General features: G+C 37.2%; 1 protein-coding gene across 2 annotated transcripts in view; it reads left to right on the top strand.

Annotated features, from left to right (window-relative positions):
* The window catches only part of CNTNAP4 (contactin associated protein family member 4), a 278,572-nt gene that overhangs the window by 151,305 nt on the left and 99,852 nt on the right, over positions 1-27,415 (top strand). For both annotated transcript variants that reach the window (XM_027773495.1, XM_006152611.2), the window contains exons 4-7: positions 4,203-4,350; positions 23,847-24,050; positions 24,594-24,778; positions 25,793-25,936. In XM_027773495.1, coding sequence (XP_027629296.1) covers positions 4,203-4,350; positions 23,847-24,050; positions 24,594-24,778; positions 25,793-25,936 — 681 coding nt within the window. The remainder of the gene's footprint in view (positions 1-4,202; positions 4,351-23,846; positions 24,051-24,593; positions 24,779-25,792; positions 25,937-27,415) is intronic.

The raw sequence follows: 27,415 nt of genomic DNA, 5'->3' as shown, positions 1-27,415 counted from the left end.
CTCTAGGGTGTGTTGTTTGCTTTCATGTTCTGTTGGAGTGAGGTCTTTTGATGGCTTAGTTAAATTATGGGCTTTGCCATCAGAAAAGCCTGGAATTAACTAACTGTGTGACTTTAGGTGTACAACCTCTATAATTTCCATTTTCCTCAGTTGTAAAGTGGGTACAAAAATAGCCACTTCACATAGTTGATGAGAATGTTAAAGTATGTAATACATTTCCACTGTGTCTGACTCTGAGCCACTGACTTCCCTAGAGAAGGCATTTAAATGGATAACATAGCACATCTTTGCTTCTTGCTATGGTCAGAGTGTTTGTGTCCCCCCAAATTTCATATGTTGAATTCATCATACCCAAGGTGATGGTATTAGGAGGTGGGACCTTAGGGAAGGTGATTAGGTCAAGAGGTCTGTCGTGGATTGGGATTAGTGCTCTTAATGAAAGAGGCACTAAGGAGTTTATTCACCCTTCCAAGAGAGAGGATGGCATTCTATGACCCAGAAAACAGGCCCTTATCAGACATCAAATCTCCTGGTGACTTGATCTTGATCTTGAATTTCTTTTTCCTCAAGAATTGTGAGAAATAAATGTGTACACACTATTCACTTTACTGTATTTTTTATAACAGCCTAAATGGATTAAGATACTACTCATCTTTTTCTTTGGAGGTTAGCCTGGTGAACCCTTCTAAAATCGTTTCCCTCTTGGAAAAGTCTGGAGATAAAATAGGGAGGAGAAAAAAGGCAGGATTTACCTACCAATCAGACAAACATTCCAAGATTGAACCAGAGACCAAAAGTACAAAATCGACTTGGCATGCATTAGAAATTCAGATTCCAGGATTGGCTCAGTGGCATAGCAGTAAGATACTGCTCGAGTGATGCTGGATCAAGGTTGTAAGGTTGGAGGTTCAGTTCTCTGGTCAGCCTGTGCATGTTGAGTGTGAGTACCTATGATCTGGGCAGACTGGAAAGGCTGGGTACTGGGGGAAGGATCACAGCATGGGTGTGATCCTCTAAGGGTGCTTCTCTCTCTCTCTCTCTCTCTCTCTCTCTCTCTCTCTATATATATATATATATATATAGATAGATAGATATCTGTCTTCCATGCTCAGGAAAATAAATAAACTTTAAAAATGTAGATTCCGGGGCCCCACTCACAGATTTAGTAAGTGAGATCCAAGACACAGAAATTTGCATCTGCATTTCTAATAAGCACCTCAAATAATTCTGGTATCACTAAAGAGGAAGAATCTTTAGAGAAAGAAATAAATGTTCATATAATAAAACTTTGTATTTTAAATAGAAAGAGGTCTTTAAATATATACATTTCTTTATGGATTGCTATGCTATAAAAAAAAATCTTCACAGTAAATTGAAGAAAGTCTAGGCAAAGAAAATACATTTGAAACCTGATCACGTGCATCAGACTTTTCATTTATAAAGTAATGTGGCGTCAATTCCATGCCTCATTCACAAACATTCTTAAAAAATTCCTATTAAATATTGGAAGTCCAAAGCAGAATCTTGGTTTCGTATGTAATTTTTAAAAATTGAGCAAGTGGAGCAAAATAATGCTAATATTATCAATCACTTACTGTAAGTAATAAATAGTAATGATGCATAGTGTCCCAAGTGATATTGACAATAGAAAGTTATTTAAGGTACCCTGAGTGCTCTTAAATGATGCTTTGCTTGCTCTAGCACTGTACCTACTTCCTATGTCTACATCTTATTTTATTTTTACTAATTCTTATAAAATAATACATGCTCATTAAAAAAATTCAGACTTGACTTAAATGTCCTTCAATGAACTGTAATCCCAACTTCACAATTTCCCTTACCCTTTGTAAGATAGAACTACTACAAATTTTGAATGTACCAAGAAAGATAATATTTCTATACATTATTATTTTATATCTCTTCTTTATGTTTTCAAAATTCAAATAGCTCATACATGGATTAGGTAAACAGTGAGGTTGGCGTTCACACATCTCCCCCATCCCATTTAGCCATCTCCCATCATTATCATTATCTTTTCCCACAATCCCCTCAGATGCCGAATCATTGTAGTAGCATCTATTTAAATCTATAAACTTACATTAATTTTGAAAAAAACATGCAAGGTCTTTTGGAAGATTATCTAATTAATCATCTAGCAGTTTACTCTGCAAGAAATCATCATTCGAGATTGTATTAGCCTGCCAGTGGCACCCAGGAAATAGAACATAAAGTATCGGTAGATGTCTACAGACCAGATTCTTTATTTTGGATGCACATTACCCTGATTTGGAGATCTCGTGAAGACACATGTACACACACACATATGCACACACTCAAAGTCTAGGCTCTGAGTATGGAGGATTATAATGTGCAGTCTAAGTTTGGAAAATACTGTCCTAATGCCATTCTAAAGGAAAAACTGGAATTGGGTAGGGTAAAACAAAACACAGTTAAGCTTTCTTTCCAACTGCTCTGTAAAAAAAATGTGACCAGGAGAACAGAATGGAACTTTCTAGAAGGGTCTGATTATCAGAGCCCAAGTATCTATGGAATTAAACAATGTTTTCCTATTTATATTATGTTTTAATTTACCTTTAAAAATCATAGAAGAAGTATTGGGGGTGTGGGTGTGGATGGTGGCAGGGAAGAAAAGAATAAAAAAGTAAGACCAGAAAGAAGCTATTGAGGTTAGTTAGGTGAGACAATACTTGTTGAACTGGGTTGTCATTGTTGAGATGGAGATACCCAGATTTTGGATATAGTTTGGAAGTTCCATGACAAATGTGCCTGTGTATGATCCTGAGCATTGAGTGTGTGAAATTCTGGTGGGGGAGGGAGAGGAAGGAAGAAGATTGATAAGGAGAATCAAATTAATTTGACTATGGAAGGAGTATTTCATGTGGAATACTCAGTACATATTTTTAATGTATTAGAACTATTCAGTAAATGCTAGTAAAGGGATATTTGTGAGGTTAAAAGAGAAGTGGGCAAATGAACAGACTCCTTGAATTCTGACGTTCCAAATATGCTTGCCTTTGCCTGTGTGTCTACGTGTGGTTGACTTTACTGTTGGTCCAGTCATGGGAAGGGACCTTTAATGAGCTTTAATATGTAATGGAATCATATCTTATATTGTCCCTACATGTTCTGGTTATTATGTTTTTTTTTTTTAAAGGAGAAGCAAGAGAAGGATGAAAAGGAGGAGGAGGAATAAAAAATGTGCAAATTATTGACAGCAACTTCTGCTTCACATTGACTTTTCCATATATGCAGTCTTAGAATTTTTTTTCTTTTTTTTTAAATTTCATTTCCTTTTATGCATTCAATCACATTATAGGGATAAATGTTCACCTGATGAAGTCTTACAATTTGTCATGTAGGATAAAAGAAAAACTGCTTAGATGCTGGATGTTGTAATAGGTTGGTTTTGCAGGTGAGCTCTGTGTTAGCTAGATGCATCCTGATATCCTGATCTTGGGGAAGGTCCTACCACCATATAATGGTTTTGCAAACACCAGAGATCTCCCCCACCCCCATCCCTTCTGACCTTTAATTTCTTCATCTGTAATTTAGCTTTTCAAATTCTAAAGTCCTGAAGTCTAAATACAGGTCTTTCCAAATTATTATTGTTTCCAATTCCTCTTAACAATTTTGAACCTGTGTATCTGGCAGCGTGCCAACAAATTAACAGCCTGCTATCCAAGAATAGTTTGGACTTGAATGTTGGGTGATCAGCTTATGCTAATGAGTGAGATGAGAAATGAAACAACTGAAACATTTCATAACTTTATACCAATGATGTGAACCACTTCTTTGCTGAATCTGATAATAGTTTTCATACTGGAAGAATATTTTTTCAGTTCTTTTTTTTTTTTGTGCTATTCACAATGTTAATAGCCATGGACACAGCTTACTTTCAAGTTTAATCTGCACTTTACAGAAGCAGTCTTTATTGAGGGTTTTATAGTCAAAAGCCAGTTTAATGGGAATTGAAACTATTCTTAATAGAAAGAAAAGTTTAGGCAACCGTACTTCTGTGGATGGAGAGACATTATGACATAACTGTTAATATGATTTTCTTTAAAAAAGGTGGCACTTCTCATAGTAAGAAAGCAAATCATACATTGCTTCTAGACATAGGTGACAAAGTGAAATGAATATTCTCTAGATACATTGATTTCCTTCTTTCCCTTTTCTTCTAGGGTTTTTCAGGAAATACAAATGCAGACAGTGTTGTGTACTATAGACTCCAGCCTTCTATCAAAGCCAGATTTCTGCGCTTCATCCCTTTAGAATGGAACCCCAAGGGCAGAATTGGAATGCGGATCGAGGTGTTTGGATGTACATATAGTGAGTGTTTGTTTATCCAACACACTGAAATAGATATCAGAGGAGATGCTTTAAAAGCTAAACTGCAAACTGAAATTGACTTTTTAGCTATGTAAAGAGATATAAAAACTGGAATGATTTTTTTGAAAAGCTCTTTCTGTGCCCATACATGCCAATATTGACTTTAGTGTTCAACTTTAACATTTTAGCTTAAAAATGGAAGCATTTTGTGGATAGATGAATATAGAGGTAGGTATATGTTTATGGATATATGTGAATGCATTTATCCAAATCTAATATTGACTAGATCCTAACTTTCAAATATTAGAGCTTTCCCCTATGGCTTATAATGATGATATTTCATTTAGGTACCTTGAATTTAATAAAAGAGACAGTATTCCATTTAGTGTAACCAGTCTTCTGTTATGAAACCAAAGAATGTGTTTCTGTCTAAAAATAGCACACCATGTATTCTACCTTTAAATATGTGATGCCCTCAGCATAAATTAATAGGAAAGGTAAAGACCTCTGCCAGAATATAAAATGTGTTTGAAATACTCGCACATAAAAAGGAGAGAAACCACAGATTTCACTTAGTCTCTCCTTAATGAAGCATTTTATTATATCTTTTCATAGGGTAGGGACCTAAGAGTTATTGATAGTCCACCTCAAGCCACATCATACTGCTAGATGCTCTTTTATTATAGAACAATGAGTTAGTTAATATGATCTATAATTATCAGATGAATAGTCTGAGGTTTAGACAAATTCAGTAATTTGCCCTGTGTCTCAAAACTAGCACAGGGAAGAACCCAGAAAAGGACCCAAGAGTGTTCGGTTTCATGCTATCATTTTTTTCCCTCCAAGTAAACACTATTTTTTTTTTTCACATATATTCTATCACTTGTGATGTAAGCCAAGTTAGGGTCTGATTGACTTAATTTTCACAGAAGGAAAGGATGTCATAGAGAGGTCAAGCAGCTGTTGAAGTCATCCGAATTGTGTCCGACAGAGGCCATGCGTACAGATCGTGCGGGTGTCCTTGGGTATCCATTCACTGATGTTCCTGGTGTTTGTCTCCACCAGCAAACATCATAAACAGAACTCCTGTTCCCTCCAGGGCCTACAGAATAATGAAAACCATATCAATTTAATACTAACTAGCAAGAGCACTAACAATATTAATGGCATTACTTTTTGTAATTCTAGAAATAGAAAATTTTTCTTGAGCATTTTTTACATGTACTATACTAAGCTGTTTATTATTCCTCAAAAATAGCTCAGATAAATATTATGAGGCTACTTCTCCATTTCTTCACTTTGCAAATGAGAAAGCTAAAGCTTAGGGAGCTTGATTCACTCAAGTCACGCAGATAGGATTTAGCAGAGTTGGGTTTGCAGCCATGTCTGCTGGACTCCAGAATTCAAGATCAGATTCATACTCTCTCCAGCTTGGATGGCAGAGATGAGGTGGTGAGCAGCTTACATCTCACTGTCTGTCCAACTTACCTGCTGGCTTTCTTGGCTTTGGAAGTCCAGCTTAGCTGCTCTGGTTATTTGTTAGCTCCTCACTTCACACTTACCAAACTTGAATAAAGTAATTCTTTAAAAAGAGGGGAATAATGTAGGAAAGGAAATTTGGGGTAAAAAATAGAGAGGTAAGACATTTGTGGGACACAGATATGGTTTATTACCTGTTGATGTGTATAGTATTCTCAACTGGGCTGGTCTGAGGTGTATATCATGCTGGGTAAAGTCTCTTTACAATCTAAATAATGTATAGTGATTAAATGTATAAATACTACTAATAAAATATTTCATCCCATGGGCCAGCTTCATACTGATAACATACTGCCCAAGAGAAGCTGGATCCCACATGGCAATGGTGGTGCAAACCCCTGACTGGGTCAGCCCCAAAATACACTGGGCATATATGTAAGTGCCCAGATTCAAGGAGCTGGAGGGCTGGAAGGCTGGAAGGCTAGAGGGCTGGAGGAAGAGGTTAGAGGTATGACCAGATTCTGTGGAGAGTGTTCCTCTCTCTCTCTCATCCTTTCTCTCTTTCTTGTATTCATATGTACATTCTATATCATGAATAAGGAAAAAAAAAATCTAAAAAAAAAAAAAAAAAAAAACCCAAAAAACTCCCATCCCACTTAAGATTCTGGAACCCAGGACCTAGACAGTTAGTCTTATTTGTCTTGGGATCATAGAGTTTAGCAAAGCTCATGTTAACATGAGAAACAATTAGCAAAACAAATGTCAAAGTGCTTCACATTTATAGTTCATTCTCTACTTGTTCAGAGGCTCCACCTTACATAATGTTTATTTATTATAGCATAATTAGCTCAGCATTATCATTCATGCACTATGTTATCACATGTGCTTTTTACAGACACATGCTAACTTAATCCTTAAAGCTACCTATTTATTCAAGAGGAAACTGGGTCTTAGAAAAATTGAGCAATTTGCCCAATACACATCTGATATGCAGTCAGTCTAGGATGTAAATTCAACATTATTTTGACCAAACCTTGAGGCTGAAATGAAAATGCTACTCATTAGGTCCATTGGTAGTGACCACCATGGTACAGGTTCCTTTGAGTTCTCTTCTACCATGTGTTAATAATAACTCAAATCCCCATCACTATATATATTTTTTCTGATTCTCTGCAGAACGTTCTTTTTGTTATTATTTCATTTCCTTTCTCTGGAGCTAGCATACTATCTGTGTATTTACTTGGTCTCTTTTTCTCATTGACCCATGGTTGAAGTATCAGTGCTGGGAGACAATATGATTTTAAACTCAAACACTTAAAGTAAAATGATATGAGATGGGTCAATGTTAAATAATGGTTGGGAACCAGCAGTTAGCGTAATGGCTATGTCGCTGGACTCCCACATAGTCGACCGCGGTTCGCATCCCGGACCTGGTGGCTTAAAACTCACGCCGGGCGCGTGTGTGTGCATGCCCAAAATCCCAAGAGGAGAATGGTGGAGAAGGGATTGCGGCGTGACCATCCCCCCTGGGGGGCGATTTCTCGCTTTCTGTCTCTATGTCTCTCTCTGTCTGTCTGGTGAGCGCACGCGCCCTATAGTGAAAAATCTCTCCCCCCAAAAAAATGGTTGCATAATTTCAAATTATTAGTTTGAGAGAAAAAGAGTAATAAACTTAGTGAAAAAGTATTCCCATTGATCACTATAAAATAACTCAAGAGTAGGTTGGGTATGTGTACCTTATGAGAATGTAGTCAGTCAAATTTGGTATGTGTACCTTATGAGAATGTATTCAGTCAAATTGACTTTAAACCATCAATTATGTCATAGTCACACTTACATTCTCCACCTATTCACAGCATTAGGGAAGTATTAATTTGTCAAAACATGATACAGTATAGCCATAATTTATTGTACAGTTGATAGGTGTCAGGGAATATTATTTTCAGTCATTTTCTGATTTATTTCTAACAAAATGGTAAAGCAGGTGCATGAATATCCCCATTTCAAGCAAAATTATCTAGCAAATGAGCCAGAGAGTTTGTTCTGAGTTACTTGGCACAAAAATAGCTGAGACCAGTGGCTTTCCTCACCAGAAGGAAGGTCTTTGGGTGCTCCCAGCACAGACATCCGGCTGCAAGATTTTGTCTGCAATTCTTTTGAGTAGCACAGACCCAATAACACATTGGATTTTTTCCAGACTTATGAGGTCATTCTTCCACAATGCCTATTAAAGGGAAAAGTGGTGATGAGGGGTGGGCAGAGTCTCTGCTAGATCGTAGCCATGGGGCACTCTTCCCTGCCCAATGAATTAGGCATCTTCTGATCTTGAGAAGGCATTACAGGCAACCCATCAGCCTCTTCTCCTTCTGCCTACTCAACTGCTCTAGTTATCATAACTCTTAGGTGGGCTTTGCCTGAGTCATTCACTCAAAAGTGGTACAAATTAGAGTGCTTCATTATTCCTGAGAGAAGAGAAAGTTAATCTTAGAGAAATTGGGAACTTTGTCCAGGATTATGCAACCTGTGTTAGATCTAATATTTAAAATCAGATTCATCACTTTTCAAAGTCAGTGCTCTTGACAGCTATCAATACGTGAAGCATAAATGTATTTACCTTTTAAGTATTTACTGATGCTTACTAAAAGAGAACTCTACTAGGTATTAGATATAGGGAGAAATTCTTTTTTTTTTTTTTTTTAAGAGAGGTTTTCGCTATAGGGCACGTGCACTAACCAGAAAGACAGAGAGAGACACAGAGACAGAAAGTGAGAAATCACTCCTCAGGGGGAATGGCCACACTGCAATCCCTTCTCCTCCATTCTTCTCTCAGGATCTTGGGTATGCATGCACACGTGCCCAGCGTGAGTTCAAGCCACTGGGTCCAAGACTCGAACTGCAGTCGACTGCATGGGAGTCCAGCGACATAGCCATTATGCTAACCACTGGTCCCAGAGATAGGGAGAAATTCTGAAACAATATATATTTTATTAATAAAGAGGAACCTGTGCATTGTTGGAAAAATTGCACAGATGAAATGCAAAATATTGTAGTGTAAGTGTAGGGTCTGAGAATAAAATTTGTAACAATAAAGTTTGTAACAGTAGGTCTTGACACTAAGAAAAAGATTTTTTTTTGAGAGATTTTTGCTATAGGGCATGTGCGCTCACCAGAAAGACAGAGACAGAGAGATAGAAAGCGAGAAATCACCCCCCAGGGGAGATGGCCATGCCACAATCCCTTCTCCTCCATTCTTCTCTCGGGATCTTGGGCAAGCACGCACACACGCCTGGTGTGAGTTTTAGCCACCAGGTGTGGTGCTTGAACCGTGGTCGACTACATGGGAGTCCAGAGACATAGCCATTATGCTAACTGCTGATCTCAAGAAAAATATATTTTTACATGAGAGACAGGGAGGGTAGCTTAAATAGGAGGTATGTTATTCTCCAGTCAATCACAGGAGAGAGGATTGCTGGGATGATCTGTTAGTATTTGAGAATGATCATTCAGACTGAAAAGAAGGGTATAAGTTGGAGGGTTAATTCTGGAGGAAGCCACTTATTAGAAGGCTTCTGCTCTTTTCTTGTGCAAGCGATGATGAAGCCCCAGAGATTCAAAGTATACTGAGGTGGGGACACGGAATTATCAGATTTGAACAACTGTCTGGAGGTGGTATCATTTGCTGGAATAGTGCACTGGAGAATAACTATTAGGTTGTTGGGAAAGTCATGGCATATTTTTCTTTGTAAAAATGTTTCATGACTTTCCTGACAACCCAACAGGTTCTGCAAGGGAACAAGAGATAATTAATTTTATTGTCGACTCATCGTCTTCAAGTGCTTATGAGATATGGAGAGCTGAAATTCCAAGAGCTCTCGGTTAAAGATGTAGAATTGACATCTAGTTAAATATCATTGTTAGTAAATCAGAAATGTTCCTCTTATTGTTTCACAGTTAATAGCAAAAGCATAAAGTGTTATATTTGAACGTCTATTCATGTCTTAAATATGAGAACACATTTCTACAATAAAACAGGACTTTTATGCTATTTTTCTGGTAATATAAACATTTTAATGTCAGGACCTCCTTCTACATTGTTTGCTGAAGTTACAGATGCAAGCTGGTGCTGTAATTACTGTGGAGAAAATGGTTATTGTGAGAACCACACATAATTGCCTTGCCCTCTACCTCAATGAACCAGTTAGAGCAATAACTTGTTATGAAGGACCATCAAGAGAATGGAAAATCCATATCAAAGAGCATGTCCTACCTTTTATGTCAGTAAACTTGAAGTTGTTTCCTGAGTAATGAAAGAAGTAGAAGCTAAATTTTATGGGATCAAAGAGAAAGTATAAATTTCAGATATCTTGGCCATAGCAGCTGTGAACATGTTTATAGATCTAGAGAAGAGAAGTATGGGAGAAAATAACAGGTGGAAGAAATAAAGGTGAGAAAAAGAAAGTGTCTGTGATAAAGAAATACTGCTCCACTAAATGTTCTAAAGAAAAACAAATAATAGTAAACAAAGGCTGGGGGAAGGGAAATAGTGGGGTGACAGTGAACGTATCTGAGATGCCCTAAGGAAGTGGCAATTAAACCACAGGAGACAATGTTCATTAATTGTGGATGAATTGTCCCTAGTATAAATTCTAAATTTCTTTTCTCCAGTCCCAGTGTAAACATCCTCATTGTGAAACACTTGAAATTTTCTCCTTCATTACCAGCAGAATCAGAACATTCAGTCACAGAGAAGTAATTTTTTCTTTCTTTTTTTTTTTTTAAGTTTCATGATTTTCCTAGTCATAGGATCTTTGCACAAGGCCTAGGGCTCTTGCCATATACCCAGTCTGCATTCTTCTCCTGGGATAATTCTCTCACTCAGTCTCTGATCCAGAATAGAAAATGGCCATTTCTGATAACATCTCTAATATCCCACAATCAGATTGGGGGGGGGGGATATTTCTGCCCTGGTAAAATAGCTTTGTCTCTCACTCATAGTTTGCCCACATTATTCTGGGTTGGAGCCCCATTTTTTTTTCTGTTATTAGTCTTCTGGATAGAAAAATGAATGAATGAATGAATGAATGAATGAATGAGGGCAGGAAGTGAGCCTCACAAGGCTTTTCCCTTCATGCATGTAGCATCTTCAACCTGTTGAAGATCAGGAATTGAACACAGGGAGAACTGGGTGAGAAGATTGAATGGATGAGAATGAATTCATAGAAATGTTAAACTCTGGTGTTTAATGGCTTCAATGCAGACTAAGAGAAAAATTATGGGTTATACTTAATAAATGATACATAGACCAATAATTATAAAGCTCGTATTAACTTTTTAAAAATAGGAATGTACGTTTTACAATGTAAATAAGCTAAAAGTTGGAACTGCATGCTATAATCAGTAGATTTCAGTTCAGAAAACATATAACTAGGAAAGATAAGAAAGCAGCCTGAGAGCACAGGTATTCACCTGGGTACAAAGAAACAGTGGACAGTTAGATAATCGTCTCTGTCTCTTCAGGTGCTGATCTCTCATAGCATATCTTTGGTTAGAGGGGAAAAAATGAAAAGCAGTAAATTTGTTCGATTTACTATAAAGAATAGTTATAATTGAATTTAATACCTATTTATTGAGCACCTCCCATGTGTTCACTGCTAAAGGCTTGGCCAAGGCGAATTAGATACAGTCCATGCTCTCAGATTATTTGTCAGGAGCTAAGGAATCCTATTTTATTTCAAAGTTGAAAAAATAAGACACATTTTGGATGGCATAAAAATCAGAGGCTACGTTCTTTAATTCTTTGCAAAGTTTATTGTTTTGAGATCTCTATTTCAATGATAAGTGAAATTCTATTAAAATTAAAATGAGACCAGCTATTATAATACTAGAAAATAAGAAAAGTGTGCAACTCCATCAGGGTCATGCCAAAAGAACTTGAGTTCTATTGAGGAGGCTCTCACTGGTCAATAATAGAAATATTTTGTCAAAATAAGGGTTGTAACTGCAAAGTTTTGAAGCATATTAAATATATTTAAGTGAATGGTTAATGATCAAACTAAACAAATGAAAAGCCCTACTGTTCACCTATGAGAGGCATTAAGTAACCAGCTCCTTATTTTAAAATAAATAAATGAAGAAGAAACATCCCACATTTATCCTACTTTTGCTATGTAAGCTGTATCTCAAGATAAACAAATAAAAGAGGGAATTTCTCTTTTGTTTTCAAGTTTTATTTCTTAAAGTTTATTTATTTCCCTTTTTGAGAGGAAAGGAGAGAGAGATAGAGAGAAGCACCTTCAACAGGGTCTTAGGTAGCTATTCTTTCCCAGTCAGCCAGCATCATGGCACATGTGTATGAACCCCGTACATATAAGAAGAACTGAGAAGTGGACCCCAGGCTTCCATATGGCTTCCAGCATTCCAGTGCTGTATCACAAAGGGACTGGAAGTTTCTCTTAAAAATATTTGAGGGCATGGATGGTGGTAACACACTGCTGTGAGGCTGACCCACATGTGAGGGTTCTGAGTTGGTGTTGGGAGACCTCTCTGTATATTCTGGGCACATGCATGCATGCCCATAACCCAAAACTGGCTGAGCTGGGTGACGGATTGTGGCACAGGGATACTGTTGGGGAGGATGTCTCTCTCTTTTTCTCATGGAAGAAAGAGAGAGATTTTTTTTAAAAAATCAGATTATAAATAAAAAAGGAATAATAGGACATGCCTATTTTGAAACCCCAAATAAGCAAATGATTAAGGTAACTGTGAAAGTTCACAGAAAGAGAGACAATTTACTTTTCAGTGCTAGTTCAAGCAAGGTAGCTTTTATGGGACTAACTTGCTGCCACAACAATTATAAGTTCTAGATGAAGTATTTAAAGCAAACTGTTCCAGAACTCTGAAATTCAACTCAAAACAGACAGAAATTTGGAAGTATTTGATTCTTGAAAAGAATAAAGCAAATGTGAGGAGGATCCAAATTTAACAGGCTTCTTCCAAGGACACATTTTAGTTTGCTAGGCATTGTAATGCTCACATAGGAAGTAGCTGATTTTACTAGGCTGGGGAGATAAAGATCAGAGTTCAGGGTTCAGAGTGGCTAGAAATTGAAGAAGGAATAGGAGAAGTAAATCCTAAGGTTCAATAACACTGTAGGGTGATGCTATCTAGCAACAACTTATTATATATTTCAAAAAAAAAAGCTAAAGAAGATTTTGAATGTTCCTAACACAAAGAAAAGAATAAGTGTTGAGGTGATAGATATACTTATTCTGATTTAATCATTACCCATTGTATACAAGAATTTAAATATATTATACTATATAAATATGTAAAAATGTTTAACAAGATGGAAACTCAGAAGAAAAAAAAAAAAAAAGAAAGGGTTCAGAGAGGGAGATTCCTAACACCTACACACAAATCTTCCTCAAATTCTTTGACTGACTCCTGAACTTTGCATGTCCAAGATAAGATACCAAGGAGGCCATGAAAGAGCAGGAGCCAGGAAGTTATAGGTTTTAAAGATTCAGCATCCAGCTAGGGCTAGAAAGACTGCCTTTGTTGAACACCTTGGACTTTCATCTGAAACGCCACACGGACTTTGCTCTTGGAGTAGAAGCCACACCTGAGGAGCAACTGTTACATCCTAGACTAAGGACAAGACCAAAATAGACCTGTCTCAGCAAAACCTGGAACCAAGCCTTCACAGGGCCCAGGTGACCTTCCCGTCATCTATCTTGCGGTGGACCACCACTGTTTACTTCTTCCACCACTGTCCATCTTTCCACAGTCCTTCCCACCCTCCAGACTCCTCATCATCTCCCACCTCTATTCCCTTTACTTTCTCACGTCCTTCTTACTTTACCCCTGTTTACATATGGAGTCACCTACTAGCTCACGTATCACTTCCCCTGGACGTTGTCCCTAATCTCCAGCCCAGTTTAGATCCCTACTCAGAACTCTGTCCATTTCTTTCAAATGCTGCTTAGAATTTGTGAATGTTTTTGGACACCAGGTATGCATTGCCTGATATCTTGTCCCTCAGATTGGAGGATCCCTGAGGAAAGGATGTCCTCATTCTTATACCAGTTCTTACTGCGGCATGTGGCACAGTTGATATTCAAGACCTATTTGTTAAATGATGAATTAAGAAAATGCCCTGATGACCCATGATATAAGCAAAATAATAAATAGGTATAAATCACCAATTTAATATAGTCAGAGAAGCAATTGCTTAAAGAGTTATATTTCTAAGATAAACATGAGATTACAAATGTTATCATGAAAATGATAATAATAGCATACAAAATAATAAATGTTGAGATATTCTGATACTTTCATTTGATCCCCACAGCATCTGTGTAGGAGGAGCAGCTAGAATTAATCTCCGTGTATTCCAAAAAAGGAAACTGAGAATCAGCATTTAAGTGACTTCTGTGACATTACAAAAGTTACAAATAAATATTAAAGTCAGAAATGCAATTTACATCCTTCAACCATGCATTCAAGTACCCTTGACATAGCTATCGTTAATTTCAAATCTATTTAAAAGGTTGAGGTAGATTGACATTTAAGCGGTAGCAATCATGTTTGTTCCCTCCTGGCATGTTATTACTGACCTTAACTCAGTCTCTTTAAAACCGTGACAGTAAAGTCACCTTTTCCCTGTGGTTATATTCAGCACTTGATTCTGTGCCTTCTTCCTTTTTATTGTATTAATTTTAGTCTTTTTAAACTTAAGAGTCCCTTAAATCATTCTGTGTTCTTTTAGGCTACTATTCAAAAATAGCACAACCTATTTCCTGTTGACTTCTGCAGGGCTTGATCTCTCCTCTCCATTGCTGTAAAAGCCTAACTCAGTAATGTGAATCTTAAGAGCCTGAACATTATGCTGTTGTTTTAATATTTCACTATATAATAGTTTATCAGTGACTCAGTCTGGCTTATGCTTCTTAGAAGTTGAAATTGGACCTCTGTTTAAGTCATTCATGGGTAATAATATTCAAATGAAGAAACACTATGATCAGTGTTTAGACTGACTTCATGTTTAACCAAGAAGAATTTGGTCTGTAGCTCATTTCTCTAGCTGATGATAGGTCTATGTTTTTACTTTGGTCTTTGAAGATAGCATTATATTATTATATTTATATTTTGGGAATAATTCTCAAAGGATGAATAGAAAACTAGTGTCTTTTTTCCAAAAAGAACACTTCATGACCTTCAAATAAAGTTAATTTTCTACTATTGAAGGACTATTGTTACAGCTTCTGCATTTTCCATTTCAGTTTTTTTTTTCTTTCAAGTTTTTTAGTCATTTGACCCCACTGATAATGCCATGATTCACAGTTTAACTCAACAGTTTAACTCCTGAAGTATCTTTCAGTAACAAAGCTCTTCTACCTCCACAACTTTCTGAAAGTACCACCTATAGTATCAACAAGCACAGCATACTAGCTTTTTAATGGTATAATTCAGTATTCAACAGGGTTATTCATTTTAAGAGGAAAGGTTTCTGTATCTTATTTGTTCTTCCTGTCAAATGACCCTCATGCTTCATCTGCCTCAGAGTCACTTAGGGACCCGAATTTCTGAGTTCCAGGTTAGATTTACAGAGATTGCAACTTGGCGGACATAAGGTAGATCCTAGGATGTTAAGTGTGGAGACCCCCAGAGAGCCTTCTCAGTTGATTCTAATATGGACAGACTGTGGAGCTCAATGTAAGAAACCACACTTTGGGATATTTTCCTTAGTAATCTAACTGGGGAGAGGAAGGTGAATGTTGCTTTTTCAAATGACAACCTCTCAAAATTTAAGGAACCTCAAACTTCTGGAACAGGGGTGGAATGCAGAGTTGAGAGGGAGAGCCCATGTAGAGTGGAATATATTGTAATGAGGAATGTATTTGCATGTCAAATATGCAGAGGTAGAAAAGCAGTTGGCTGCCGAAGGAGGTTACCGCAGTTCTGGAATTTAGTTGGCATCTTTCTTAGAGGCTGAAGCAGATTGGTTCCTTCCACACATCTTAGAAATCATTTGGGACCCAGCCCTGATACAGAAACGAAACTCTGAACACAGACATGAATAATCACAACTCAGGGATCTGTGTCTTCCCCAATAGACTAGAAACTCTTTGAAAAAAGAAAATGCTCTTTGTGTTTATGCATTGCCATGTCCTTTGCTGCATTCACAGGAAGCTGTCCCTAAAATATGTATTGCAGGGAGGAGGGGTGGACACACATTTCAGCCATGCTATTCTGAAACAACTCCCTGAAAGATATTTGAACATTTTTTTCTGTTGAAAAGCTCTTAATTCCACTGGAGATTGTATTTCTGAATCATGTAAATAAACCAAGCTGTACCCTGGGTCACAGGGAGAGTTGATATGAAGGTAGAGCTTGCCATCTTTGTGCATCTTGAATTTCCTTGATTCTTGCTCTAAATGAGAAAATTTGAAATGGAGGTAGTCATTGCGGAGGAATCAGGTCACCGATGATTGCCGCGGTGAGTCAGCTCAGTGGAGCTGACAGACAGAGAAAAAGCCACAGAACCCACAGATGGCTTGAAATCATTCCTGCCACATAACCTGGCAATGACATTCGTAATGAAGGGTTTCTTGTGCACTTCAGAAATGCGCTATTTTTAAAAAGAGTCACAAAAATATCAAATGTATTTACTAAGCTATTTTTGTCAGACCTCATTTCTGGTCCAGTATTCTAACAATAAATAATAGCATTGGCATTAGTAATCATTAACATTGATCGACTGCTAATTATGTGCCAGTTTCTAAAAACTATGCAGGTATACATTCATACAACAATCCTATGAAGAATATACTACTACTATTATTTTACAGATGAGGAAGCAGCCGTGAAGAGATGAAGTAACTTGCTATGACAAAGAGAATAATGCCCCAATGAATATCCTAGCTCCAAAACCTGACCATATGTCATGTTCCTTTACATGGCAAAGGCATTCTGCAGATGTGAATAAGTTAAGGATCCTCTGATAGGGAGACTATTCTGGTTTAGCTAGGTGACCCCAGTGTAATCACAAGGATCCATATAAAAGGCAAGTGTGTGAGTAGATGGGACTGTGAAAGCAGAAATGAGAGACAGAGCAAGACTTGACAATTCTTCCTACATGGAGGACGGGACCAGGGGCCAAGGAATGCAGGTGGTCTCTAGAAGATGGAAAAGGAAGAAAGAGATCATTTTCTATAGACTTCAGGAGGAGAGCAGACCCTGCCAACACTTTGATTTTTAGGACTTCTGAATTCCAGATTGTAAGATGATAAATGATAGAAATCTATACCTGCCAGAGTCCAGTGAAGATTCAAATCCACACAGATTAGTTGCCTTAACTAGTAGGTCAAACTGTAACCTGCATTATTACCAACAGCTAAAAGAGGGTAAGACTAAAAAGAGATGTGCATGTCCAAACAATTTGCAACTTGTTACTAGAAAATTAAAAGTTTACATCCTCCTCATGGTGAGCCAGTGTATGAGAGAGCCATGTTATTAGCATTGATAATAATCCAATCATTATAACCTCAGCTAGTGAGCGTACTAAGGAATCAGTTTACAGTTAGAAAAACAATTCCTCCTTTTAAGCAGGTAACAAGTCTCTTACATATTTGGACTACAGATCTTTCACCCCTACAGATTTCATTATCTTCAGATTTCTCATTTTTTTCTATGCTTTTTCTCACATATCTATGACTCAACTGTATAAGAAAGATTTTTCCCCCAAAGGTCTTTGACCAGGTTTTAAAGTTTATTGATTTATTTTTTCCATGTGAGAGAGATAAAGAGAGAGAAAAATAGTCACTCCCACCAGGGTATTCATGCCGCTATTCACCCTCAGTCTCATCCACCCAGATCAAGGGCATGCACACATATCTGGTGTGCACATGAGGTGTTCAGCCATGCATCTGGGACACTCCCATGTGGATCTTGCATTGTGGAGTGTTGCATTGCCATTGCACCATGGTCTGGTCCCTATATTTAGTCATTTTAATTTGAAGTTGGTGTATTGTTTCCATGAGCGAGACAGGGGAAGAGACAAAGAGAGAGACAGAGAGATAGCAGCCCTATCGAGTCTTGACACTGTGATCCATCCCCAGCTTCAGCCAGCCCAGACTGTGGGCACATGTGTGCAGGTTACTCAGGAAGGTGTCTGGACACAAACCCAGAACTCTGCCCTATAATTTGGCCTCAAAGAATGTCACATTTCATGGCTATGCCACCACCCAGCTCAGCCCAAAATTTAGTAAAATTCTCAAAAACATAAAAATATGGCTCTCATTAAAATATAGAATAAAAACATATCAAAGATGTGTTTGATTCCTTGATGAAGGAATCAGAAGGATGGTAAAACTGGTTCAAAGAAAATTCAAGAGACTGAGGATATCTAGGAATCGAGGAGAGAATGTGGGAGGAACATCACTAGGTAAGTTCACAAGTGGTTAATGTCCAACAGGACAATAAAGCCATGACCTTTGGGGATATATTTTTTATCAGACAGAAGTAATTTTCATTGGTGTCTCTACTGTGCAGAATCAACAAATTAGGCTTCATATAATAAAACATTTGTCATTAGCAAATTGTAAAATTAGACTTTTATTAATTCACCTAGAATTAATAACCCTAAGATTGGCCTCTTAGAAACCATGTTCTTGTCTCTCCCTGTACCATCCTTGGAGAGCAAGGTGCTGGTAATGTATAGAATTCAAGTCATCTCTGCCTTTCTCTCTCTAAGGACTCACTTTTCAGATTGTTATATCATTAACTTTGTGCATAAAATTTTTTGAGATTATAGTTTAAAATTATATTTCAGATGTATTTGTGTAAATAAGCATATAAAATTGTATAATATGTTCTTTAAAAAATGACAAAAATAGTATATTATAAGGGAATTTTCTACCTAAAGTAATAATTTAATAATTACTCGGGACCAGCAGATGACATAATGGTTATATCGCTGGATTCCCACGTAGTTGACCGTGGTCCAAGTTACAGACCCAGCAGTTGAAAACTCATGCAGGGTGAGAGGAAAACACTGGGGAAACTCTGGAAGACATTGGGATAGACAAAGACTTCTTAAATAAGACTTCCAAAGCATGGACAATAATCCCTAAAATAGACAAGTGGGACTGTATCGGATTAAGAAGTTTCTGCACAGCAAAGAACACAGTAATTAGTGTGAATTGACAACCTTTACAATGGGAGAATATCTTTGTAAAACATGCCTCAGATAAGGAACTGATAACCAGAATACACAGGGAACTCAAGTGGCTTACCCCTCTAAAAAATAAAATTAACCCAATTAAAAGATGGGAAAATGAACTGAACAAAAATCTCTCTAAAGGATACATATGAACAGCCAAAAAGCATGTGGGGAAATGCTCAACATCCCTTGTTATAAGGGAGATGCAGATTAAAATCACAGTGAAATACCACCTAACCCCTGTCAGAATACTGAAGATTAAAAACACAAAAAGTGATAAGTATTGGCGGGGTTGTGTTGGTGGGAATGTAAATTGATCCAGTCACTGTGGAGAACAGTATGGAGGTTCCTCAAAGACCTACAAATAGAACTACCATTTGATCCAGCAATCCCACTTCTGGGTATCTACCCAAAGGACAGGAGAATGCTCCATCAGAAAAGTGCTTGCACATCAGTGTTTATTATGGCACTATTCACAATTGCTAAGATATGGGACCAACCCAAATGTCCACAAACAGATGAATGGATTGAAAAAATGTGGCACATATACTCTATGTAATACTATTCAGCCATTAAAAAAAGAAAAAAAAAGACTCTGGCATTTGATAGAAAGTGGAAGATTTATTGCTGAGTGAAGCAAGCCAGGCTATGAAAGAAAGATATTGTATGTATCCACTTAATATAGACCGACTATCTCCACTCTGTGGTAGAAATTAAAATACTGGAAGGCATAAAAGCAGTGGAAATAGATATGGATGCTGGAAGACAGTGTGGAATGGCAAGAGAAGAATGGAAGGGAAGTAGAGACTGAAATATTGGAGGGCATAAAAGCAGTGAAAATAGTTATGGATGCTGAAGATGGTTTGGAATGGTGACAGTAGGGAAAAGTAAAGAGAAGGATAGCATGAAAACAAATAGAGAAGCATGGCATTTGTGGGACACAGAAATGGTTTATTACCTATTGATGATAACATGTACAGTATTCTCAACTGGACTGGTCTGAGAAGTATTTCATGTGAGGTAAATTTTCTTTATAAGCCAAATGGTGTAGAGTGATTGTTTTTTAAAAACAATAAGAATAAAAAAGTAATTGTCTGAAAAAAAATGAAATGCTATTTGCTGCTGCTGATGTTGATAGTAATGTCTTTATCTTGACTGCTATGCATGGTAATTCTGCTGGAAAAAGAAATGCTATATGCTGTAAAGATATATGTGATTAAATGTAATATAGAAAATAAGAATAAACAAAACAAAACAAAAAATCATCATGCTGGGTGTGTATGTGTATATGTCCAAAATCCTGAGAGGTGAATGGAGGAGAAGGAATTGTGGCATGGCCATCCCCCCAGGGGGTGATTTCTTGCTTTTTTTAAATCTCTTTGTGTCTCTGGTGAACATATGTTTCCTATAGCAAAAACCTCTCTCTCAATAAAAAAATAGGAATTACTGAAGAATCATCCTTAGTGTTCCTATTTTAGGAGAATTTTAATCTTTTTTGTGTCATTTTGTTTTCAATTTTGCCAGAGAGTATGTGTGATCACTGGAGAGAGACAGAGAGAAAGAGAGAGAGATGGAAGTGAGAAAGCACCACCCATAGGGTGTGGTCACATGCAGTTTCTTCTCCATTTCTTCCTTCTTTTGGGATTTTAGGCGCATACACACATGAACCTGGCGTGTTTCCGAGCCACAGGATCTGAGAGTTGAACTGTGCAGTAGGCCATGTGGGATCCAGCTATTTTAACCACCAGTCCACTGGCTGGCCCCAGGATGATTTATGTCTATAATACATGTAAATTACTTGAAGCTTTTCTATATTGATTCATATTCTGAATTATATTTAGCTTTTACCCTGAAAGGTATTTACATTTTGTTGATTTCTCTACTTCAGTACTTTCTTTTTTCAAGGTGAGCTCACCTCACTCTTACTTATGAGCACTAATTTTTCCTGTCACTGTAGTTTTATAGAAATCCTTAGAGCTTTCTTTCATGACATTGAATGGGGCAGTGTTGAGAGAATATCTAGACCTCCTGTAATTAAACTTTCCAAGAGAAATCCTAGTTTATGTGATGAGTTATAGGCTTTGAAGACTGTAGAATGTAGCAAGATTATGGATTAGGATCAGCCTTAGTCTCAGGTTCCTAGACCTGAGAACTGAGAGGGAGCTTTCTCAATAACTAAATGACCCCAGACTTCTATTACTTTTGATAAGTGTGCCTGTTATGTTTTTATAACCTTACTTGTTCACTTGCTGAATATTGTCTATTTTCCTGGATATAAGCACCATGAGGGCAGGAGCCATGTTTGAATATTGTTTTATCCTAGCATCCAGCTCAATACCTCAAACTCGACAGACTGAATGAATTTTTATTGAACAAATTCATTGAATTGTGTAGGCATATGCCTCTGAAGTAAATAGATAGATAGTAAGAGTGAGAGAAAATGGCAAGTGACTTCATTTAAGAGGTGAAACCGTATACCATTGCTTTAGGCATCAATTGTCTGATATGTCTTCACTACCCCATTTTGCTGATGGAAATAGTCCAGACACAAAAGCTTTAGGTGCCATAGAAGATGAATATGACCATTATAATGCAATAATAACAATAGTGAAAAAGAGAGAAAAAAAGAAATAGTAGGCTAAAGTAACATAGGCTAAACCATTACTGGGGAAAAATTCTCTTGGTAGCTAATTCCAAAAATAGTCTTTATCTAAAATAAAATCATTACTATGATGGTTGCCTTTAAGCAATACATTAGCTCAGAGATAACTGCATTGCTTCAAAAGTGTCAGCATTTAAGCTCTGTCTTATTGGAGTTTTTCTTAATTTATTGTAATCTAATAATCATAAAACACATTATTTGTATTTGACACAGAGTTATGTTTTTACCAGGCACATTCATTCAGCTATATAACAAGGAATAATTGTTCAGTTAACATTATTCTTTCTACTAAATGCAATGTTTATTCATGTGCACTCGGTGAATGAATTTTTTATAAGCACATTAGCAAGAAGTAAAAAAGCTAAACCTCTGGATTTTCAAAAGATATCTGCATGAAATAGTAAAAAAAAAATTTGGGCTGGTGGTAGATATAGACGTTTCACATGAAATATGATGGATAATCCGAATAAAATGCATATTGGGGCATATGAGTAGCCGTAATAATTTTGTCAAATGGAACAAGATGAGTAAGCTGTTATGACATTCTGTTGACTAGAAGTCTTTCAGCTTACCAGTTGAAAAATAGTTTCATGTTTTATTGGTTTTCCCTAACCTCTTCATTTATTACATAAATGTATTCTCAAGGGTAATTGCCTTAAAAAAAATCATTGGCTTGTGAAATATAGAAAATAGTGCTAGGGTTACTGAGTATTATCAGTTCTTTTTTGTGTCTCTAGTTCAGGGTGCAACTGATTTTGACAGATGTACTGTGATGTTACTGGTATAACATGACATCTTTTTTTAGATGAACTGAATAAGAGTGATCTTGACAATGAGTAGATAAGACACTGTCAGAAAGCTGAAAAAACATGTCAGTGTCACAGTTATGACACAAATGCAACAGAACAGACCTTACGATATCATTAAGCTGATGTTTTCCAGCAATGCCCTTCAGAAGACAGAAAATAGCATTGCCCTTAAATACTATCACTTATCCACAAATATAATAAAGTGGGACAAAATGCAAAGTTCACTTTAATATATAATTGAAGTGGCATTTGATGAGGCTACAGTATGAGTGTATTTTGTGTGTAGATCTCCTTCATATGGTTCAAGTAATGAAAGAATTTTGAGATATCAAACCACTTTTTCTGGAGCCAAAAAACATTTAACTTAGACATTTCAAAAACAACGTAAAATATATTGATTGCCGGAGCCAGCCCTGTAGTGGAGTAGGAAAGCTTTGTATATAGGGATTCAGATCCCACATGGCTGACCATGGTGAATCCTAGTCCTGGAAGAAGTTGAAAAACGTAATGGACACATGTGTAAGCATGCTCTAAACCATGATAGGATGGAGCGATGGAGAAAAGGGATTGCAGAATGACCATGTCCCACTGGGCGGGGGAGTACTTTCTCTCTCCCTCTCTCTCTCTCATTGATGAACACACATGCCTTCTGGCAATAAAAATTAATTATGAAATAGGAAAGTGGTTTATGTATATTAGTTGTTATCATTTTCTGATTTTCACTATTTAAAAAAATTATTTATTTAATTTCATGAGACAGGGACAGAGTGAGTGAGAGAGAGGAGTAAGATAGAGAGGTAAAGCTAGAAAGCAAGCTGCCAGGCCCAGGACTCGAACCACGTTTGGCCATGTGGGAGTCCAGTGCCCCAACTACCACACCACCTGCTGGCCCCGAATTTCACTATCTTGTGGAATGAGAAAAAATAGTCTTTAATAATATAAGAGAATATTACAAATGTATTTGAAAATGTCTTTCTAGATCATGAATTTTGTAAACAGCTTGGTAAAGGCTAAAATGAGATCCAATTCAGATGTCAAAACGGAATTAGACATTTAGTGCTCGTATTTTCCTCTATTACAGCTAGTCAGGAGCTGAACTGTATGTGCAGGTATATGAGTACATATAAGGGTGTCTGTCTGTACAAGGGGTCTTTAAAGTTTATGAGAAAATGAAATTTAAGTGCAAATTTATTGTGGTGCAAAAATTTTTGAAATTCATTTTTTCAGAATGTATATTTTCTGTGACCTTTCAGATATATGCCAAAAATGCTTTAATAAAAAGTCAATTTAGCCTTAGAATGACGTCTTCTATCTTTGTCTCTAGGATCAGAGGTGGTTGATCTTGATGGAAAAAGTTCCCTTCTCTACAGATTTGATCAAAAATCCCTGAGCCCACTAAAAGATATTATTTCTTTGAAATTTAAAACCATGCAGAGGGATGGGATTCTACTCCACAGAGAAGGGCCAAGTGGAGACCACATCACCCTGGAGTTAAGAAGAGGAAAGCTCTTTTTGTTTATTAATTCAGGTAAAACTATTTGGTGAGGTGCCTGGAAACCTGATTATCTAGGTATCACTTAGGGAACTTTATGATTTTATAGCTTATCCTGAAATAGTTACGGTGCCTTATTTTCAGATTCAAGGTCTTGTATATATGCCAATATCACCCTTTCACGTAAAAATGATTCATATTTTGCAAATTACACAAGACCTTCATTCGATTTTTTTTCTTACATAGCACTGATAGAATACATAGCTATTTTCTTTCAAACATCAGAAAGAAAGGGATGGATCATTGAAAAATACTGAGGTGGTAAAAATAATGAGGTTGTAGCAAAGATAAAATTTACATAGAAAATGAGCATGCAATGGGTAATAATAATAAAAAGAATTAACAGCGGGAGAAATTACCACAAGCTTGAGAGACTATTACCTTCAAACTTTGGGTAGATCATTTTAGTGTTTGGGATGGAGTATTCGGAAAAGGGCTGCTTTATGAGAGATTCTTGGTCACAAAAGGAAACATTTTTGTTTAATGGGAATAATGGTGCTGGCATTTATCTTTTCTCAGGTGAAGCTAAATTACCCTCCACTCACAACCGGATCAACCTCACCCTGGGCAGTTTGCTGGATGATCAGCACTGGCATTCTGTGGTCCTCCAGCGTCTGGGCAAACAAGTCAACTTCACAGTGGACGAGCACAGGCATCGTTTCCACGCACAGGGGGAATTCAGTTACCTGGACCTTGATTATGAGGTGTGATAGTTGCGTTTCCATTAATACAGATGTTATTGTGTCTGTACAGTTTAACCTCCCCAAAAGAATTCCTTATAGAGAATCCACCTTTTAGGGACAAGTGGATTGCATAAGGGTCACATCACTGAACTCCCACGTAGTCAACTGTGGTTTGAGTCTCAGACCAGGTGGCTTAAAAGTCATGGCGGCACATGTACATGCATGCCCAAAATTCCGAGAGGAGAGCGGAGAAGGGACTGAGGCATGGCTATCTCCCTCCAGAGGTTGATTTCTTGCTTTCTATCTCTCTGTCACTGTCTCTTCAGTAAGCGTATTGTGAGAAAAATGAAGCCTCAAGTACTCTGTACCAAACCTACTAGTGTGACTTAGGCTATCTTGAGAAATACTTCATCAGTTCTGTGATTTACTCTAAAAGGCGGATTCTAGAATCTCACAATATGCTAACTTACAATTATACAGTAAGATCATGTATTTTTTTTAACCTGAAATAGGGAGTTGCAAAATATCACATGTAGGAAATCTTTTCCACAAAGGGATTTCATCACCACCAGCAAATATAGGATATGCTGTATGATTTCTTTGTGTTACAAGGAACTCATAAGCAGTAGATTTATGGGAAGAAAGTAGTAATAAATAGATCTGATTAACCCATTAACAATAGACTCAAATGCATGAATATCAAGTGTGCCAGAAATGTATATAAAACGTTATTCTAATCTATTACATTTTAAACAGATCGAGTTTTACTATGTATATAGCTATACCTTTTCTTCAGTAACCAATAAATATTAAAACCAAGTTAGCTTAACAACTTGGAAAAATAACTGACTCCAGTGTAAATGAAAATTAAATGTGTAAAAATTTGTTTTAAAATCTGCATCTTATTGTTTTTCAGAATAAGGTGTTAAAAATTGATCTGTGTATGCTTACAGCTATAGTTGATAAGTACAATTGTTTAAGCAGATTATCAGAAACTCACTAAACAATATTATTGATGCTATTTTTCTTTCTAAGATCAGCTTTGGAGGGATTTCAGCACCTGGAAAATCAGTGTCATTCCCACATAAAAATTTTCATGGATGTTTAGAAAATCTCTATTACAATGAAGTGGATATCATTGCTTTGGCCAAGCAACAACACCCACAGATCATCACTATGGTAAGAATCTTCACGTGAGGGACAATGAAACTATGGGTCTTTTCCATCCAATGGAGTCGCTCTATTTAAAGTTCCCATCTGATAGGATATTTTAAAGATGACCCGTATTTAAACATTTTCTCTGGTTGGCAATCCACACATAAGGGATTAATTCTAATCAAGGGAATTAGGATTCACAGGACAGAAGTATTTTATTTTTACAGAAACTAAAGCATTTTTTAAATAGCTGATATTTTAATTTGTTGTGATATTATTTCCAAGAGAATAATTTCTCTTGCTGTGTTATTTCCTTAATAAGATATTCCCTGAAAATTCACTAAATGGACCTATGAGGTTCCTGGAATCGGTTGATATCCACGCATATCACAGAGACATTTGGAAAACCTTGCATTTGCCATGGTCGTTCATAACAAATTAAAAACAAAAACAATTTATACTAATATTACAATGGTGCATCTACCAATCTGTCCAAATAGCAGTGTTTCAGGCTGCATTATGTTATCCTTATATGGAAATGTGGGAGAATTTAAAGGTAATGGTGTGGGTCAGGGATTTGTCAGGGGGTGTTATGAACAAGGGATTTATTTTAGGACTTGGATCTCAACAATCGTTATAGAAGGTGGAGAGCGAAGGCCTGGCAGGGGGAGTTGGAGGAGCAGAGAAATCACTAATTCTGCCTGAAAAAGCAGTGCACACAGACAGGATGGAATTTGTATGGCATTTTCAGCCTCTGAAGGAAGCTCCAGAGAGGTTCCTGGGAGTGTTGCCTCTGGGTAGCCACCCTCTCTGTGGGTCTGCAGCGAAGCACGTGGGGTGGGCCTGGGCTGGCTGTCCAGCAGGGCCAGCTATTGGGAAGACAAATGTGCAGAGTCAAGAACGAGAGCAAGGCGGAAGAAACCAGCTCACGTGTGGTCTTCCTTCATCGCGCACGGCCACAAAGACACCCGTGGAGCCCAGGGGCTGGTGTTTTACTTCACTGACAAGTATCACCCCAGCTTCCTTTCTAGTCTAAATTTTACTCAGAAGCAGATAAGAAAGGGAGTTCTGGAAAACCTGATTTCCAGCTTTTCCAGTATGGTAATAAAAAACAGAAAAACCAGACATATGTTGATTTGAAGAGATTTCTTTCACTGTTTAAAATATGTCCATTTACACTCATTTTGTGTCAGCAAATCCCAAAGCACATAATGAGATTATTTACTATTTACAAAATATTTTATTCCTAATTCTGTGATTCTGTGTATGCATGACCGTGTGTGTGTATGTAGGTTTTTTGGTTTTCTCTAGATAGGATCTTGCCATGTCATGGTCCTCCTGCCTCATCCCCCTGAGTTGATGGGCCTATAAACGCATGCCTCTTCGCCCACCTTTTTTTGAGGTTCTAGGAACCGAACCTGGGCTTCTGATGTGAATCAGCCTGCCAAGTAACAGCCACCAGCCTGTGCTACCACTGCTGGGCCCTGTTTCTAAATCTCTTGG

Source organism: Tupaia chinensis, unplaced genomic scaffold, assembly GCF_000334495.1.
Source record: "Tupaia chinensis unplaced genomic scaffold, TupChi_1.0 Scaffold000355_1, whole genome shotgun sequence".
Classification (NCBI taxonomy): Eukaryota; Metazoa; Chordata; class Mammalia; order Scandentia; family Tupaiidae; genus Tupaia; species Tupaia belangeri.
This window is presented reverse-complemented; position numbering and strand designations above follow the sequence as displayed.